Source organism: Helianthus annuus, chromosome 1, assembly GCF_002127325.2.
Source record: "Helianthus annuus cultivar XRQ/B chromosome 1, HanXRQr2.0-SUNRISE, whole genome shotgun sequence".
NCBI lineage: Eukaryota > Viridiplantae > Streptophyta > Magnoliopsida > Asterales > Asteraceae > Helianthus > Helianthus annuus.
The window spans coordinates 2,617,219-2,637,303 of NC_035433.2; the positions used below are offsets into that span (position 1 = coordinate 2,617,219).

General features: G+C 38.7%; 2 protein-coding genes across 2 annotated transcripts; both read right to left on the reverse strand.

Moving 5' to 3' along the window:
• Positions 1-1,866: 1,866 nt before the first annotated feature.
• LOC110899387 (ABC transporter C family member 14) lies at positions 1,867-14,111 on the reverse strand. The gene is made up of 14 exons (XM_022146269.2): positions 13,897-14,111; positions 13,704-13,798; positions 12,575-12,813; positions 6,387-8,551; positions 5,958-6,278; positions 5,785-5,871; positions 5,071-5,691; positions 4,819-4,983; positions 4,441-4,735; positions 3,500-3,714; positions 3,111-3,416; positions 2,689-2,752; positions 2,359-2,598; positions 1,867-2,274 (listed from the first exon to the last, which is right to left on the reverse strand). Exons 4-14 carry the CDS (start codon positions 8,478-8,480, stop codon positions 2,174-2,176), a joined length of 4,509 nt encoding a protein of 1,502 aa, XP_022001961.1. The 5' UTR covers positions 8,481-8,551; positions 12,575-12,813; positions 13,704-13,798; positions 13,897-14,111; the 3' UTR covers positions 1,867-2,173.
• LOC118482230 lies at positions 12,608-14,171 on the reverse strand. Its single transcript, XM_035977865.1, has 3 exons — positions 13,897-14,171; positions 13,704-13,798; positions 12,608-12,813 (listed from the first exon to the last, which is right to left on the reverse strand). The coding sequence occupies exons 1-3, from the start codon at positions 14,084-14,086 to the stop codon at positions 12,646-12,648; spliced, it is 453 nt and encodes a 150-aa protein (XP_035833758.1). The 5' UTR covers positions 14,087-14,171; the 3' UTR covers positions 12,608-12,645.
• Positions 14,172-20,085: the final 5,914 nt, after the last annotated feature.

The following is a 20,085-nucleotide window of genomic DNA, read 5'->3' on the forward strand; positions in this document are numbered from 1 at the left end:
AAGCACTTGGTATATACAGTTTAAAAGAATAATAATGTTGCGTATGGCTTTCTATTTTATCTGAGGTAGTTTTAGTAATTTTATAAAAAAAAAACATCAAGTTAATTATAAGAAAACCTTATAGCTCATCAATAAATAAAAAGGTAAAAATAACATCGAACGAAAAACAGACGTAAAATCGTAGAATCACGCACATCTGTTGTGGCATGTTAATTCGAAGAAATTAGACTGAAATGTAAAACATAGAAAAAAGAACCTGTCAAGTAGGGAAAGATAGACGCGTTGCGACGAATCTGCCAAACGGGAAAAATAAACGAAAAAACGTTGAACCTCACACGCACGTTGCGGCGTGTTAACTCGCAAAAATTAATTAGAAACGTAAAACGGAAAATTTGCAAAAGATGAAAAGTATTGGAGATCAAAGGTGTAAATAAAAAAGTGTTAGAGTTAAATTGCAAAAGATGAAAAATATTGGGGATCAAGTTGAAAATAAAAAAAATGTTAGTATTAAATTGCAAAAGATGAAAAATATTGAGTTAAAAGTAAAAAATAAAAATAAAAGGGTTAAAATGCAAAGGACGAAATCTTTGGGTTAAAAATGAAAAATTAACTTTTTTTTTTTTTTTTGAAAAACTCCTTATGCTTAGAGTACAACTTCATAAAACACCAAATATTATTTATTTATAGTTTGAAAATATTCTTACTTACTAAGAAATATTAATAAATTTAAAAAACCCTACGTCCCTAACCGAACTTTTATAATCTTCTATCTTTGGCCATCTTGGGACAACCTTCCATAGTTCCATTCATCCCTTTTAAACATGTCTTAAAGTAATAAAAACACAACACATTAAGACATGTTTAAGCGTGAGTTATGTCCACAGACCTTGACTAGATTGTTTGACGTTAGTGTTTTGGGGTGAATTGGACGAACATATTAACCATGAGGAATGAAGCAATACCATAGGTTTTGATGATGATCACAAATCGTAGTGTTGATTGACAAGACTTCCAATCTTACCAAGTATGGTTTAGTTTTTTATGTATTGTGAGATGGAGAAACATAACAGTACCTTTAATTTGGTGTTTGAAGCCATTTTAGTTAAGCTTTGTGGTCGCCAAAACTTTGGCCGTAAGTGTTGGGTGGGTGACCACTCTGGCCCAAATCGAAACAGGGCCCGGAAATTTTTAAATATATTTATAAATCTAAAAAAATTTTTTGTTTGTTTTTTCTAAAAAAAATAATCTTACAGGGCCTGAATTTATGAACGAAAAATGTTTTTTGGCCTTTTCAGAAATTTGGATTTGTGATTTTGTGGCCCAATTTGCCAATGTTTAGAAATTGATGTTTAGACTTTGATTATTTGAATTTATGAATAGGGCCCAAATTCCTTTACCTTGCACATGGCCGAAATTTATTATGTGATTTTCATAGATGGCCCTGCCATGGCCGTCTTAGAGGGTCTTCAGGGTGTGTCATCATCGAACATGGCCCAAAATTTTTGCGTGGCCAAAAAAATTTTCTTTCGTTATATTTGCATATAAAATATTTACAATCCCAAATGAAACTTTTGTGCTTATTTGTTAGTAAACTGATCTTTGGTTTGAGTCATTGCAACATTCTATTTTCTACTATTTCTTTTTATTTTTATTTGTTGAAGCTTCAGAACCTTCGATTGATTATGTTCAATCAGTAGACAGCTCATTTTAGTGACAACACAAATATTTATGATGCAATGGATATAATGATTGGGTGTTGAATATATTACAAAAAGATATTAAGATAAGGTACCCACCCCCAAATAAATGCTCATTAAAGGACAATAGGGTCAATGAATCTAAACCAACCCTGCAAAACAACCCATGAAACCAACCAACTCACATGGTGCACATGACCATATTTATACTGTTTGGTGATATTATTTTTATCACTTTATAATACAAGTTAGAAAGTGTGGGATGCACACACTGCACTGACCTAACATATGCTGGAACTGAAAGAGTAGAATGTCAAATTTGATTTATAAATTTGATTTATAATACAAGTTATTAAGCCTTCTTAAAATAACTTAATTATACCATATAATCCCATAAAATGAGATTTCTTCTTTCATCATCAAAACTGCCAATCACAAGCTTTCAACACCTTATGATTTCATTTAATTCCAACTGTTTATAAACCAGATGACCGGTTCGCATACTCCTGAACCAAAGCTCCAAACAGCGAAGGTCTCTCTATCAACCGTGAAGGTTTATCAAATTCTTTCGCGTAACCTGTTTACAACATAACAAGTTCAACTTCAAAACCACAGAATCACAAATTCAACACGTGTTGTTTTAGATAAGAACGAGAGTTACCAGCATCGATGACTAGAACGCGATCACAGTCCATGACAGTTGGTATTCTGTGAGCAATGCTAATGATGGTACAGTCCGCAAAGTCCTCGCGTATGATTCTCTGAATTACCGCATCTGTTTGTGAATCAACCGAAGCCGTTGCTTCGTCCATGAACAACAACTTGCTGTGCTTCAGCATCACTCTTCCCAAACAAAGAAGTTGTCGTTGTCCCACACTCCAGTTATCGCCATTATCGACAACTAAGTAACAAAACCAATATGTTTGTTTAAACTCACAACCCAACTTTTGTTAAACAAGAAAAAACGTATCTTCGGATTGGTTTTTAGTACCTGCCGAATCCAATTTTCCAGGTTTTGCCGCTACAACATCATTAAGCTGGCATCGTTCAAGACTCTGCAAAACAAGTTCTTACATCAATGGAGATAGAGAGAGAGTAGAAGATGATTGGTTTAAACTAATGGACTGTAATAGTTATTTTCAGCAAACCATAGGGGCGAAAAACGTAATTAACTTTTTTTAACCTAGGGGTATTTTAGTCTTTTCACCAAAAATTTAACGGTAAATAGGATGGGGTTAACGGAGGTGGACTGTAATTGTTACAAAAGTGAAAGTACTGGTACTGTTTTGGCAATTTTTAAACTTATGGACTGTAACGGTTATTTTCAACAAAGCATAGGGACAAAAAACGTTACTAACTCTTTATAAAAACTACAGTCAATGCATCCATATGAAGATAAGAAAATAATTTTACCCTCCAGATTTCTTCATCAGAATGTTGACCGATGGGGTCGATATTGCTTCGCACTGTGCCTTCAAATAGGATCGGTTCTTGAGGAATGATCCCGAACCGTGACCTGAGATCGTGTAATCCGAGAGTCGAGATGTTGATGCCATCGATGGTTATACTTCCGCCAGATGGCTCGACCAACCGAAACAGAACCTGGATCAAAGTTGACTTCCCACCACCGGTTCTACCAACAACACCGATCTTTTCACCGCCTTTAATGGTTAGCGTAATCCCTTTAATAACTAGAGGCGTGTTGGAACGATACCTCACCTGTTCTCACAAACAAACATTCAAGAAACTTCAGCATTAAAACAGACAACACGCGAGATTAGATTTAGGAAGTCGTAAGTTACCTGTACATCTTTGAGTTCTACGTTACCATGAGAAGGCCAGTTTGAAGGAGGGGGGTTATCTTTTTTCACCCATTCGGCTTCTGAGGGTATGTTGGTGAACTGTTTAATCCTTTCAACAGAAACCATTCGGTTTTCAACAAAACAGCTCATGTATAAAGCCCAAAACAACACGCCGTTGAGTGACAATCCATACGAGAGTGATAATCCAACATTCTCTGATCAAGATAGCACATTTCAATATTAGTCAACTCTCTAAAGAATAAAACAAAAACCAACAAGCTATGCAGTTAATGCGGTAAAAATTGGATATTGGTCAAGGACTGATATTTGAGATATAGGTTATCGCGGTGGGATATCATCAATAATTTTAATATCATGGAGAGTTTATATATATAGAAAAAGTATATCGTACATTACAGCTTAACGTAATTCACGTACAACAACGTGCGTGATTTGTTCTATAACATGCGTGATTAATGTTTTCAATATGCGTGATTATTGTGTTTCAACATGCGTGATTTTGGATTTTTGAGTTATAACGTGTGTTATTTTAAAATGAACGTGCATAATTACCTGTCGTACGTGATCTACGTTAAGCCGTATTGTACATTAACCTTCCTCTCTCTCTCTCTATATATATATATACCAATTTAACACTAACAATTCAGTATACTCTCCTACCATTAAGAAATTAACCTTTTGCAACTTGCAAAACACTAACAATTAACAATTAAGACTTAAAACACTAATAGTAGCAATAAGAAGAAAGGTATTGATATCGGGAAAATCGGTGATATATCGGACAATATCGGCGATAATATTGGTACTGATATTCTGACCGATATTTACACCGATATTTTACATGGGGACCGATAAACGATATATACGGTAATATATCAACGATATTAACTGCATAGAACCTATAGAAAATTTTAGCTGACCTGGTTTAACAATGCTGCTAGGCAAGATGATCATGAACACGGTGGAAGCACACAGAAATAAGCTACCGAGAAACTCCAAACGGAAACCTAACCACCCGTTGGATCCGTTATTATGGAAATCCATTCTCAGGTTTCCATTCACGCGATCAACGTTTTCTTGAACAAACCTGTCTTGCTTCCTAAAGCACCGAATTGTCATAACACCCGAGATACTCTCTGAGAAATGGTGAATAACGGGTGCTTTTGTAATCGAGTCCAGTCGTGTTATTTCTCGAGATGTTGCAAGATAGTATCCCTAAAACAATTCAATCATAAGTTCAAATCAGATCTTTGAGTTACCTTAACGTATGCGAATTTACCAACACAGACTAAACTTACCCGAAACCAAAAATTGAGATAACCAAGAGGAATCAATAGGAAAACCGTCGGCCACGCATACTGACAAGTGATGATGATAATGCCAAACACCGTTATGAACATCGCAAGAGTCAAGTTCATCATGAACGGAAGGAAGACATCGAGGTTCGTTTGATCACTTGATGCCTGAATATTTCAAACAAATAACCTCTATAAATAAACATCTAAGAAAATAACCTCTACCAAAGAAAATAAACATTTAAGAAACTTTACCCTGCTAAGAATTCTTCCGGAAGGTGTAGTGTCGAAAAACGACATTGGAGCGTGAAGGATGCTGTAAAGAATCTGCTTAAAGAATATCTGGGAAGTTTTAAGTCCGAGAAACGTCGAAGAAACAATTCTACCGCATACCAAAACCAATGAAAGACCAGCTATAGCTGTATACACTTCTATAAACAACGAAGGGTTGAAAGCGCGTTCATTAGAGGTTTCGTACGCCAACCAGTAATCACTCGCCATCTGTGATCCTTGCCACAAGATTGAAAAAGTCATAACAGCAATCACACCCCACCATCCGAAGGCCTCGGTGACATAAACCTTATAAACACCTAAGCTGATTCTTCCGGTTTCCCTCTCTTCTTCTTCAATTAGCTTTGATGTGCCGATTATAGAACTAGATTTCGATCGTTCTAACGCCTTTTGATCTTCTTCCCGAGGGTTTAGGCTAGGAGATTTCTGAAGAGGTCTAGGGGAGGGGCTATCCGATGCGGTAGGTTCCATTTCAACTAGCTGCATGGAGGTCTCGTGAGCGGAAACTAAATTTTTGAAATCCAAACCGGATTCTAATAGTTCGTCATACTTTCCTGATTGAACAAGCATCCCATCTCGCATCACCTAAAACCGTTACAAGTTAATATCAAGTATGAAAGTATGCCAAACAATCAAAACCGTAACTCGCAAACTTAAATCAAAGATTATGATACTTACGAGGATAAGATCGACATTATGGAGGAAATCAACTTGGTGCGTGACGAGTAAGATCGTTTTATTTCTTAGAGCCCCCCTCACACACTCCTGCAATTATAATTAAAAAAAAACTGTGAGAACTAGCACCGAACCTCCGAAACCAAATGAAGAAACTTTGGTGCTACTATGATCACCTTAAATATTTCGGAACCCGTGTGAGCGTCAACGGCGCTAAAGACATCATCAAGAAGATAAATGTCGCAATCTTGATAAACCGCTCGGGCGAGTTGGATCCTCTGTTTCTGGCCGCCGCTGAGGTTAATCCCCCGCTCGCCGATCTCTGTTTGATCTCCAAATTCCATCATTTCCAAGTCTTTCTCCAAGCAACAGTTCTTGATCACTTCTTTGTACTTCCGTCTATCCATTGGCAAACCGAACAAAATGTTCTCTTGAATCGTCCCGTTTTGTATCCATGCTGTTTGTGCAACGTATGCAGTGCTCCCACATACTCTCACCTGATATAACATCAAATCACATTATACAATGGGTCACTCTTATGAAGATTTCTATGTTATGGTCTCGTCTAGGCTCTAGCGATCAGTTCTAATAAAGTTTAGTGGTACCTTTCCGGAGATTTTGTGCATTTCGCCAATAACGGATGATAGAAGAGATGACTTCCCGGACCCCACGGTTCCAACAATTGCCGCAAGTTCACCTTTCTTGATCTCAAAGCTCAAATTCTTGACGACGGCACCATCAGCGGCTTCATCATCCCAGCTAAAAGACCCATCTCTGACCTCAACCGCCGTGCTGCCACTACAACCCTCCTGCCGCTCCACCGCTTCCTCATCGAGCTCCTTACTCAACATGAAGGCATCCAATCTTCCTAACGAGATCATGGCTTGAGAAAGGGAGATCATGGATTGAGGGAACGTACGAATAGGCTCTTGCAAGTTCTTGAACAATGATGTGGCGGTGAACACTGTCCCGGCATCAAGTGGGATCCCGAGCAAAATCGCACTTCCAAAAGTGAGCGAGGAGACAAACAAAGGCGCGCTCCATAAAACAATCAAGTTTCCACCGATTGAAAACATGAATTTGGTAAGCCACGCGTATTCAGACTCGCGAAACGCTTGAATCCTCTTGTTGAAGTGTTCTTCCCATGCTTGGAACTTGATCACCCTCATGTAATTAAGCATCTCATTGGTGGCTTTCATCCTCGAATCACGGTTTTTCATTATGTTAAACTGAAACTTGTTGTTCCTTTTAGTACCGAAAATCACATACAACAGAACCGCTAATATCCCGGCCAACGCCACCAAAGATGGCACGCCGAGGTACGTGTACAGTATAGCTAATGCTACCGACACTTGAACCGGCATAAGCCAAATAGCATGCAATTGAAGCATCATATCACCAAGTTGTTGAGCATCTACCGCCATGTAGTTCACTATCTGTCCCACACCGTGTGATTGTCGAGCCGAACAGGACAGCCGCAGCCCCTTTTTGTATAACGACGTTATCAGTGTCGACCGGATCAACATTCCAAGCTTCTGGGAATTGAAATTGAACTGGTGGGATGACAACACTTCAATAAACTTTGCAACAAGAAGGATTAGTATCAAGTAATACCCTTCGTATGGCGAAGTGCTTTTCCCGGAAGTGAAGTCTACGAACCGTTGGATCAACAACGGCCCAACATACATAACACACAACCTAATGATCGCAAGGAGCGCCGTGAACACGATATGTTTCCAGAAACAACGAATTAACGTCAGTCGAACAGGATGCTTCGAGTTCTCGTGAGGTTTAGGCCAATTCTCCTCAAAAAGCTTTGACATTTTCTCCGCCCTATGCTCAGGCGAAAGCGTCGGTATGTCCTCTAGTTTCAAAGGGTTTTTATACCCTTTCTTCAACAACGGGTTCATCCACAGCCAGAACACTTTCGAAAGGATCGAAGCCGATGCCCACCCGCTCACGCTTGATGATTTGTTCAACTCGTAATCCTTCGATACTTCACCATTTCCATTAGCATTACCATTACCATTTAGTGGTTCAGATTCTGACGTCACTAAGATCCCAGTTGATCCAGTTATGGATACAATTACCAGGAAAACCGAAAACGGTATAGATACTAACGAAATTATGTCGTCGGATTTGAAAGGCGGATCATCTCCGGCACCGGAAACTAATCGGACGATACCGGAAGAAGCCAACAAAGCAATGACTATGAAATTAACTACCCAAAATACCCTTAAAGACAGTGGATGAGTAACAGCTTTAAATCTCTTTTCATGGATGATTAAAACCATAATTACTAAGAAAGATAAAGCTTGAAACAACCAACAGATTCCATCTATCAGCTTCCATTGCTTCTCGGTTTCTCCTGTGAACGCTATCACCGACGCTACCGTATAACAAACTGTTAACACAGCTGTCACAACAACAGAGAACTTGAACCGATAACCGGTAGTGACACCACTTCTTTTGGCAATAAGTGGTTCCTCAACGCCATTGTTGCGAGAACCGAATCTGGAAGAAAGCTTTTGAATAGCAAACACAAGTAGGGTAAGCAAGAATATGACATCAATGGCGGATAAAAGTGCCCGTTGCGGGCATGGAGAGAGGAAGATGAAGGTCAGCCATTGAAGCACGAATGAAGCTCCAGACGCATTCTCTGCAACAACTGATCTTGCAGAACACGAAACAGAATTCATTTTTCCGATTTAGATTCAGTTCGTGGGGGAAAACTATCAAATTTTATTAACACCTCCACCAATCTGCATCCCTGCAAGACAAATATATGTAGTCACATTGAGAAAACCAAAAGATTCCAATAACTGTTACACAACAGACAATATATGAAACAAACTGCACGGATACCAATATCCATGAAGAATCTAACTAGAAAGGTAGCTTATAGGGTAAATTACATTTTTCGTCCTTTATGTTTGTATCGAATTGCAATGGATAGCCTTTAACTTCAATAATTACAGTCACAATCCTTTATTTGGAAAACCCATTACGCTATACGTCCTTTGACCCTAACAAGGTTAAAATTTTCAGTTAAGTGTGGCATGTGCCTTGCACATGAGGGTTTATTTATCTAAAATAAATTTAAACAATTAAAACAAATCAGATTTATACCCTCTCTCTCTAATCTCTTCTTCTGTCTACAACCTCCGCCACCCACCTCCACCTCCTCCATCGTCAACCACCTCCGCCCATCCACCGACATCACCCACCCTTGGTTTAAAAAAGCGGGAAGCGCACAAAAGCGATGAGGTCTAAAAAAGCTTTTTTTAAAGCGAAGCGCAAAAGCGGTGAGCTTTTCGTACGCGAAGCGCAAAGTGATTATAAAATTTATTTTTTATATATCCCATAAGTGTGTAGCCTCCAATACCTATGATTTAGCTATAATTAAGCTTTATACATGTTTTAAAATGAAAAAAACATAAATGTACACATAGTTAGTAGCAAAGGACTTATATGTTGGGTGTGTGAATGAAAGTCTCAAAAGGTGGTAAATACTTTGTCCCACATCGGTGTGGGGACAAAGTGAGTGGTTGTTTATAAGGTAAAGTCTTTACTACTCCATTGTAGCTTTATGACATGTTTTACCACAAGTCCTACCCGCGCGCAGGGGGGGGGGGGTGCAAAAAATGAGTTTCTGCATTGAAATTTAATTGAACTCGTGCATGCCCGCACGTCCTGCGGACACGAATGCAGCTCCGAAAACCCCAGGCACGCGTGGGCCAGTTTCATGCCAAGGTGCGGAAGTAGTGGTGAGGAAACAGGCGGCAGTTGCGGTGCAGTGAATGGATATAAGTTCCCAGTGCTATTGTGGCGGGAGAGAATTTTTCCATTGCGAAGGTCCTTCAAAGAAAAACCAAACGGATCAAATTCAATGGAAACCCAATTATCACGTGTAAAACTTCTAACGGAAATAAGGTTTTTAATGATGTGGGGGCTGTATAGGATATTAGGTAAGATGTAGGTTCGGTTTGGAAGGGTCTAAAAGCCGGTCCCAGATTTAAGAATTGGAATACACGCGCCATTACCGACCAAAAGTTTATTGCACGCACTAGATGAAGAGGGGATTTGAATCATACCTGGGTTTTGAGTAGCATGTGCCTCGGCACCGGTGTCCATGTACCCGGCAGGGTCTTGAGCTTGCATTTGCATGGCTGAGAAAGCAGCACTTAAGTCAGACGGGCACAAGGCAGTGAAGCCGTAAGGGGCAGTAGGTGTCGATGGCGGCGGGCCTGCAAGGCCGGTGTACTGGGCCGATGGCTGTTCCGCGGGGATGTTGGGCTGGGTTGGATATTCGTAACCAGTGAACTGCGATTGGCCCGAGGGCTGTTTGGACTGTGGGCTCGGCTGCCAGGCGGGCTGGGTGGGGTATGGGCAGGGTGGTGTGGCCCACCAGGCCCAGTTGGGGTAGGACTGCATTTGCTGAACCCAACCGGATGGTGCACGGGCTGACCCGCGTCCTCTTCCTCCTCGACTGGACCGACCCCTACCCCTCCCCCGTCCCCGTGAAGAATACTGATGTTGATACGGGTTTGGGTTCGGGTTGGGGTGGCTGTTCTGCGGCTGTTGTGAAGATGATGAAGACGCCTGATTCGGTTGTTGGGTAACGAGAACAGAAGAAGCCGCGGACTGCCGAGCGTCCATCCGAATAACTTCATCTTGTAACATCGTGCGAGCCGTGTCCCAGTCAGCGTTGTTGAATAAGCGAGGCCGTGGTATCATATTCTTGTGGGAGTCCACGAACCAGTTGAAGGACGAGCCGAGATTCGGTGATAGGTTGATCCACATCTTCGAGTTGGTTGGCAAGATCACTAAGGCGCTGACAATAGTCATCAATGGACGAAGAGTGTGCAAGGGTGAGGTTGCAAAACTGAGTTTCCAAGGCGGCTGCACGTGCCTTCTTGTTGCTAAGAAAAGTCTTTTCAAGCTTGAGCCATGCAGCCCTAGCCGTAGAGACTTGTCCCAGCAAACGGGGAAGAAGGTTGTCGGACACGGTGCTCAGAATCCATTGAAGGACTAGAGCATCGAGTTCGACCCAGAGAGGGTATTCGGGTTCAGTATCTTTGGGTGGGTCTGTGCCATCGATGTGAGCCAGCACCTTGTATGCAGTAGCGTGTAAACGGAATAGTTTTACCCAGGAGGTGTAGGTGACGGTTTTGCCATCCAGGGTGCGTATTTTGGATTGAATATTGGTTACCGAATACGCGGGGTGAAGGGTTACAGGTTTTGCGGCCGTAGCCGAGGATTCGGGATGTTCCATATCTCCTGGCATGATCGGAATCGAAGTCGAACAGGAGAGGGATGAGGACGGCGGCGGCGATTAGGGTTAGAGAGCCGTAGCTCTGATACCATAAAAATGATCTATGGTATTATTGATTTGATGATCTTGACAATACAATACAATCCCATTATATAGGGAATGAATACAGAATAATTATGGAAATAAACTCTATACAAATCAAGTCTAAATATACGATAATGCTAAGACTGTTATGGTTCAGTTTACGGTTTTTATTTGGTTTCGGCTTTTTTCTGAACACCCCTACTTAGTTATGTCACGACTCAAACCGAAGATTCGAATGTCCAGTTAAAAAGTGAGTGGCGCACACAAGCGACGATGTCTAAAACCGATGCACGAAGCGCAGAAGCGGCGGGCTTTTCGTACCTGAGGCGCAAGCTAATTACATATATAAAGGGGCTGTTTGGCAACATCTGAATGGTTAAGTGCTGAACCAATAAGAGCTCTGAACTATTAAGTGTTGAACCAGTAAGAGCTTTGAACTAGGGGTGCAAACGAGCTGAGCGGCTCACGAGCTACTCGAGATCGGCTCGAGAAAAAGCTCGAAACGAGCCAAGCCTTATCGAGCCCAAGCCGAGCTTGAGCCTCAAAACAAAGCTTGTTTGTTTATCGAGCCCGAGCTCGAGCTCGAGCCTCGCATGTGAATCTCGTTAGGCTCGTCGAGCCTTATCAAGCCTTAGTGTAAACGAGCCGAGTCGAGCCAAGCTTATTTAAACTTCTTTACAACCCGACGTCGAACCTAAAAATAAGCTTATTTAGTAAACGAGCTCGAGCCCGAGCTTCACTTATCGAGCTTGCGAGCCTAAAAAGTCTATTATTTATATTATTTTTATTTAATATACTAATTAATAGATAATAAACGACCCGAGCCCGAGCCGAGCTCGAGCTTGAGAAAATACAAACGAGCCGAGCTCGAGCTTTGAAAACAAAGCTCGAATCGAGCCGAGCCCAAGCCCGAGCTCTCATAAGTTAATCGAGCTCGAGCTCGAGCTTGGTTGAGCTCGGGCTCGGCTCGTTTGCACCCCTACAGTTTGAACCATTAAGAGTTAGTATAGAGCTTAACCGTTCAGAGGCAAATATCTGACCAATTCAGATTAGAGGTCAAAACCATTCAGATTCAGTATAATGCTTAACCATTCAGAGGCAATTGTCTAAACCATTCAGACATTTGCTCGTGAAACAAACAGTCTGAACCATTAAGTACTGAACCAGTAAGAGGTCTGAACCATTAAGAGCCCCATTAAGAGGTAAACAAACAGCCCCTAAGGCTTTTGTATGATTTAACTTGCATGTACAAGCCAAAAAACTCAACGTACAACAGCTGGATGGATAAAAACGCCTCGGGTACGAGAGGCGCGTGCCTCAGGCCAATAAAGACCAGAAAAATCCCCCAAAAGCATGCTTTTTTGGCGCTTCTTGAATAAAGAATAAAGGTTTGATAGGATAACATGAAGCTCTATTAACATGAATGATGAATACCTTTTGATTGCTCCATAACCGTGGCTACCAACCATGGGCGCAGCTTCCTTGGGGCGGGAGGGGGCGTAGTGTTATGAACAGTACCTTCGTATAGAAATTTTTAGGTATATACGTTTTCGCCCCCGCGGAATTGGGAAAAATCGACCCCCCAAGCTTCGCCTAGCATGGTGCGTCTCTACAGCTTCACATAGAACATTCCTAGCATCACCTTCCACAACTTCAACAAGCACGTCATCCACCTACATAGAGAACGTTTTCTTCAATAACCAATTAAACAAATGCAAATGATTGAAGTTTAAGAAACAAATGAAACATTTTAACACAAAACAATCAAGATTTTCAAATGCATATGGCGCTAAAAGTTCCAAAAAACAAAAAAAAGATCAAGTATCATTCAGAATTCGCATACGATTCCAATTGCAGAAGCCTTTATCCTGTAATTCTAATCATTAGAAGCTAAAAGTTTTCCAATAATTCAATCAGTTCACAATTTCAATCACAAAGCATGATCAGGCATAAAAAGAAATCATGTCCCTGTTCAGGCTTCAGGGTAATATAGTTCATATTCAATAACACTACCATTCATGGATGGACCTGCTATATAGGGTGCAGGGTCAACCGACCCCGCAGTTTTTTATTTTATATGTAACGTAATATACGGCTTTCTGACCAACTCTAGAGATTTTTAAACTTACTTAGAAAAGATTAAATCTATACATGTTGCATTAGAAAAACAAGCTGAAAAAAAAAAACACATCAATTCGATTAAGTAAGCTACTTATTTTTTCAAAACAGTAAGGCTAAGGGGTGTGGCCATGACCCTCCACGTAGGCGCCATGTTAACCACATCTAATCCACCATCCAAAACCACTACCATAACCTTTTTGCTGTCAACTACCTCATTTTTGCTCCTAGTTTTACCGGTTAAAAAGACAAATTATCATTAGTTATGTGACCCGACCCGAAAATTCAACCTAGGTTTTGATCATAATCTCAAAATTTCTGTACCGGATTCAATTTCAACCAGCATAATAGATTCAGAATCCGACTAGATTGACATCAAAGAAAATTCTCACTTAAAAAGATTAAAAAAACGAGACAAGTGTACGGAGCAAAAGAAACTACGAACCGATTTCGAATGACAGAGCTCCTTCGCCTTTTCCACTACTCTCGCAGCAATCTTCTTCAAATCCGAATCAACAAACGGATACACATCAGCCGCACCTAAACACATACAACAAAATCAGCAAAATCTAAGCACACACAATCACATAAACAACACAGAAACTGATTAAAGTAGAAATTATGATTAACTGATTTACCAGGACCGGCGAAACCTATAGCGGAAGTAGGAGAAGGTTTGGAATGAACAACGATTAGCTTGAAGGGAGTGTTGGGAGCAGAAGATGCTAGAAAGTGATCCAGAGTCCATTCAAGTGCGTAAAAACTGTGATCGCTGTCGTCGATTCCCACGATCATCACCGGTTTCTCTTCTGCTTCCGTGTTCGCCATTGATTTTGCTTCTTCGTTCGTTTGCAGTATGTGTAGTAGTTGACGATGAATATATAATTTTGTTTAAGCACACCGGAATTCTAGAACAAGCAAGAGAAACCTTGTTCCAGAATAAAATGAGAAAAGAAATTAAAAAATCTATTTTCAACGAGGATTAACGGCGTTAGTTGAAAATGACGGTGATCAGACTGGGGAGACGTTTTTTGACGCAGATGGACCCACAAGACACTTTCAACGGAGATCCATCACCGATACGTACGTAGATCCTCCACAGACTTCGTTTGGAAATTGGATACCGGCTGAAAGGCACACGTGATTCACTTCGTCCACTTTTTTTTAACCGTTAACAGAATCAATCCCAAGCACTTTCGGAGACCCACTGGACCAAACGAAATATTCCGAGAGTAATTCGAGTTCATCACCAATTTCGAGGAAAACCCGGTAGCCCACTCACCCGTAGGCATGACGGTGAAATTACCAGTAAAACTTGTTTGGCTCAAGAATCGAACCTATGTTTCCATGGGTCTCCTATCATTGTTCACCAATGTCTCACTCTGCACCAAGTAGAAGTTCAACTTGCATCTCTAAAAAAAAATACAAGCATTTCAACAGTTGATTTAAATATGATTATACATATTAAAAAAAAAGTGTTGATGAATAGTGTTCAAATATTTTTATAATATTGTTTTTTTCAATTATTTTATTACCTAATAGGTTTTGTAATATTATTTTTCAGTTTTAATAGTTTTAAAAGGAATAATGTTTGCGTATGGATTTCTATTTTCTTTGGAGTTAACTAGACGGATGGTTCTATATTATAGTTTTATATTGACTATTTTTGGGGACTACGATGTTGTCTCTTAAGAGTTAAAAACCTTGAGATATACCTTAAGTTAAGAAAATGATTTAACCTTCTTAGTCTACATCATCCATCTTTTTTTAAAAATTTGAATAATAAATAAATATTTAAATTCAATATAAGATAAATAATAATAATAATATCATTTCATTAACTTCTTAGCTAAAATAAACATTGATAATCAACAACACTAATTTTTTTTTTTGCCTAATTTAACATGTTAACCAAAGAAGGTTTTAACACGGAGGAAGTTGTTTGAAAGACATGATAACTTGCCATGTCATCTTTAACACCAATGAAATTAGAGTACACCGCAAGACATTAGTGGGAGGTCTTCGATTCAATCTTAAGCAAATAGTAGATTAAGGGCATGTTTGGCTAAGCTTTTCCAACCCAACTTATGACTTATTGACTTAATCAAAAAACTAAAAAGGAGTTTTAGTGTTTGGCAAATCTAAAAATCCTTTTCAAAATGACTTTTTGAAAAGGAGAAAAAATCATCAAAAAGTCATTTTTGAGAAGTTAGGGGCTTGTGACTTTTTTATCAGCTTATAACTTTTCAAAGACCAAATTACCAGATTACCCCTGATTTAACACTCCTTATATTTGTTGACTTATAAAAGAATGTCCCTTTTAGTCATTTTACATCAACAAGCTAAGCCAACACTTTTTAAAAAACAACTTATTGACTTATTGGTTTTTCCCAACCCATAAGCTAATCCAAACACTTTTTTAAAAACTCTTTTTTAAAAAGTTATAAGTCAATAAGTCATTTTCACAAAAAGTCCTTTTTAGGTAAAATAAGCTTAGCCAAACATGCCCTAAGATTAATTTGGTGTAAATTATGATTGAGTAAGCATTGTTGTTAATAAAAGAGATATTTGATGTCACTTAAATGTAATACGTTTCGTTATTGATGACTTAAGGTTTTTAAACTTAGCATAATGTTTTTTTTTTCTTAAATAAATTTTTAAAAAATACTCATAGTAAGGGGGGACGGGGAGCCCCCACGCGTGGAAGACAATTCCACACTGTTGCCACCCCTTTTTATCACTCGCCAATTTTAAAACGCGTAAAAAATTTAACGCGTGATGATGATGAAGAATGTGCGATGATGAACACTGTTGTGATGAGTGATGATGAAGATTAGTTAATTTGAGCTAGTGATGAGAATTTCCACTAAAATCCATCACTAGTGATGGAATAAAGCTCGATGACATGACGGAAATTGATTGAATGTTGGGAGTGATGAGCGAGTGGTGAGTGATGGGCGCCCCTACTCCCTAAGAATATTAATAAATTTCAAAAACTCTTGTCCCTAACCAAACCCTCATAAATTTCAACCTTCCATTTCTCATCACCCATCTCGGATCAAATTCATCTGAACATAACACGTTAAGACATATTTAAGCGTGAGTTATGTCGTCATCTTCTTCACATTCAAATGATAGGTGGTTAGAAAGTCGACTTTGACGTAGATCGTTTGGTGATAGTGTTTTAGGGTGAATTAGACAAGCAATATTAACCATAGTTTTGATGATGATGATCAAAAATCTGTTGGACACCAGAATTATAAACAGCGGAAGCATCATGTTTCATCAGATTCATGATGATAAACTTGGTTTGAACAATATTTGTAGAGATTGGATGATGGACAATTTTGGCGGATAAATTGTCTTGGTATCGGAAAAAGGTTCCCGTCAACGAACATTTATACATAGTGATGAGCGGTTATGTGGCGGGTAAACTTGGCGGAAATAACCGTCTTTTGAATCGGTGTCAACCAGCCAACATACCATTTCGTTCGTATCGTTACATACTTATAGACATAAGTAATATATCCTACATTAAATACATATAACATACGAATAATTATGTTTATAATGTCTAATACTCTCCCCTAAACATAATTGTGTTTACGGGAGTGCTTGAGAACACTGTTGTTGGCATCATCCACGTGTCACACCCCGATATTTCCACGTATTACCGGTGGGCCCGGTGGGGAGTATCGTGACGTAGTTGATATCATCATAGACAATTTATCACAGTTTAATACACAGCGGAAGCAAAAGATAATACCATTACAAACCGAAGAAAAGTAATATCAAGTATTACAAAAACGGTTGTAAGAGATCCACAGGCGGATCAAAGATAAAAGGAACATTGTTCAACAGATTCTTAACATCTAAGCTTGCAAGACTCTTTATTGATGCTAGGAGAAGCCAACCTATTTCGATTAGTACCTGCACTTAACCTTTTTGGAAAAATACGTCAGTTTTCACTGGTAAATACAATTAACCGACTCATTTTGAAAATGTTTAAGAAAATTGATTTGAATGCACAAGGCACAAAATATCTTTTATAACTTGGGATAATTATTTAAAAATAAACTTATTAAAGAATTACATGTTTATTATACGTTCAGTAGCCCGGGCTGAAAACCGGGTTAAATATTAATAGACACACCACATAATATATCCCACGACGAGTTATTCTCGAACAGGTGGGTATATTATTTTACATACGCACCAGTAGATGTATGCCTACACCTCGTGCATAAGTCGTGGCCATTTCAATGAATGAGCAGAGGATATCCAGGACATGGTCATTAACCCCCCAAAGGCTTAAAACAAACATAACAGAATAAACGGGTTATCTCAATGATTTAACCTTCATATGATTAAAAATTCAATACCCGACCAAGCGGTATTTTATATACCGTACCCCAAGCCCGTATAAGGGAAAATAAGTTAAACGTATTTACCTGAGCAAATTATTCAAATTTATCCCAGCCGTACAAATCAGCAAGTGCAAGTATCTTTTACTGGTCTCCTAAATCTGGAACGAAGGTTTTAATTAACCTATTAGATTCCTAACGGGTCTTACTTAAGTTTAAACTTAGACCGGTTAGTTTTAAAGAAAAGTATACGGTTCAAAACGTAAGAATAAGCGAAGACCGGAATAGAATGTGGTTTAGACCCGACAAGTTTGAAGACTTGTATAATATGGGTAAACTAAACACATTCTGGATTTTGAAATAAAAATGATAAGGTTTGACCCGTTTCGGTTAATTTAAGCAAACTAGTTACACAAACCGAACTGAACACGAAAAATGCATAACGGGTAAACAAATGAGTCATGAACAGGTTTCCTAAGTTAATATGCTGTAAATATGTTGTGATATCAATAGGATACCTTCCATTATGCCCAAAATGGATTTAAACTCAAATTATGCCCCGTAGGGGTATTTTGGTCATTTTAAAGCTTATAAAAGAGATTAAATATTAAACTGAGGTTCAGGTCTGATATGTTTAGTAAAAATACTTAATTTAATAAGTTATATCAGTAGGGTATTGCATATATGTGAAATTTATCATTTATAACCAAACTATGCACCGTAGGGGCATTTTCGTAATTTCACATAAGCTTTAAAGGTCAAATTTGGAAATTTGAGTTTGAAACTTTTGCTTAACGTTAAAGTATAAAAATTTACTAAAAACATCAGTAGATAGTAAGTCTTATATGTTTAAAAAATAGTTTTAACTAATACTATGCGTTTTAAACGCGTAAAAAGTCGCTTTTAAGCGATTTTCGGGTTATATAAGAAAAGCTGATATTTTTATCATTCCAGAAGACTTAAAATATTTTATTTATCATATAAAATTAGTAGCAAAAAGTTTGGTATCAAAATGTTATGTAAAACTCATTTTATTAGCAAAAAGGGTATAACCGACAATTACCGAATTAAAGCAAGAACCCTATGTTATGCTCAGCTTAAAAATAAATAAAAATCTTCAAAAATCCCAAACTATTATATTACATTAGTGGGTAAAAGGTTTGGTGTCAAAATTTGTTAGTGCACTATGTCTATTGACTTTGTCTTGTATCATGTAATAGGATAGGTTAGAATTATCAGTGCACGAGGTTCGAGAATCGAAGTTTAGAGGTTAAGGTGTTGATTCCGCTCGAAATGGACCAAGGTCATTGGAGCGAAATCAGAAACTTCTGATTCCGCTCGAAATGACATTGGTTCATTTGGAGCGAAATCAACATAATATAAATAGTGCATTCGTCGTTTTCATTTGGCACAAAATCAGGATTGTGTAACGAAGTGCTGCCAAATTGTTCTCAGGTTGTAATCAGTGTTAAATCAATACAAGAGGCATTATAATTACATTGAGTGTCCGTTTCATTGATTCCACCTTTGATTCGGATAAAAGACTCTTCTGATCGACTCATTTGGGTCCAACAACGATCCTACAAGTGGTATCAGAGCGCAGGAGGAAGAGTTTCGCTCAATTACATCAGTTTTCTGACTTCTACACCTTCTTTTTCAATTTGAACAAGTTTTCACGGTTAAAATTGGCCAAATTTTTCACAGACTGTGTAAAAGTGCATATTAACAAAACCTTGAAAGTTACAGGACAAAATTCGGCCTAAAAATGACCAAAATTGACCTCCGATGTGATTCCGCTCAAACGAACGTTGGGGTTTCGCTCAAAAGTGTCTTCTAATTCCGCTCGAAAGATCAAATCTAATTCCGCTCGAAAGATCAAATCTAATTCCGCTCGAAAGATCAAGTCTAATTCCGCTCCAAAATGTTAATCAAGTGATTCCGCCCGAAGTTATAAAAGTTGTTTTCGCCTCAAGTGTCAACTTGTGATTTCTCTTGAAAAGTGAAATGTCGTGTCGAGATCATTTCACGTCAACTGAGTGTTAGTCTGTTTCAAGATATTTCATACTGTTTAAACTGATTGTAGTTATCTTGTTCTCAGGTGATTGAAGATGTCAAGCAGCAGTGAAGAATTTTACAACACATTCTACAACGCGTTCACTTCAGAATCGACAGAGAGAAGATCTGAGATGAGAGAATATTCGAAAGAGATTTCAGAAAATTTGAAGTTTGAGAACATGTATGGAAGTCAACAGAAACCACCGAAGCTAATGAAGGTTGAAGATTATAACTGGTGGAAAAACCGATTTGAGGGTTGGGTAAAAGCTTTCGCTCCTGAAAGTTGGTTAAAACTGAAAAATGGATATACAGAACCAGTAAAAGAGGGAGGAGAGTTAATAGATGAAAAAGATTTCACAGACATAGATATAAAAAATGTTGTGGCTGAATATAAAATGATTACATTGA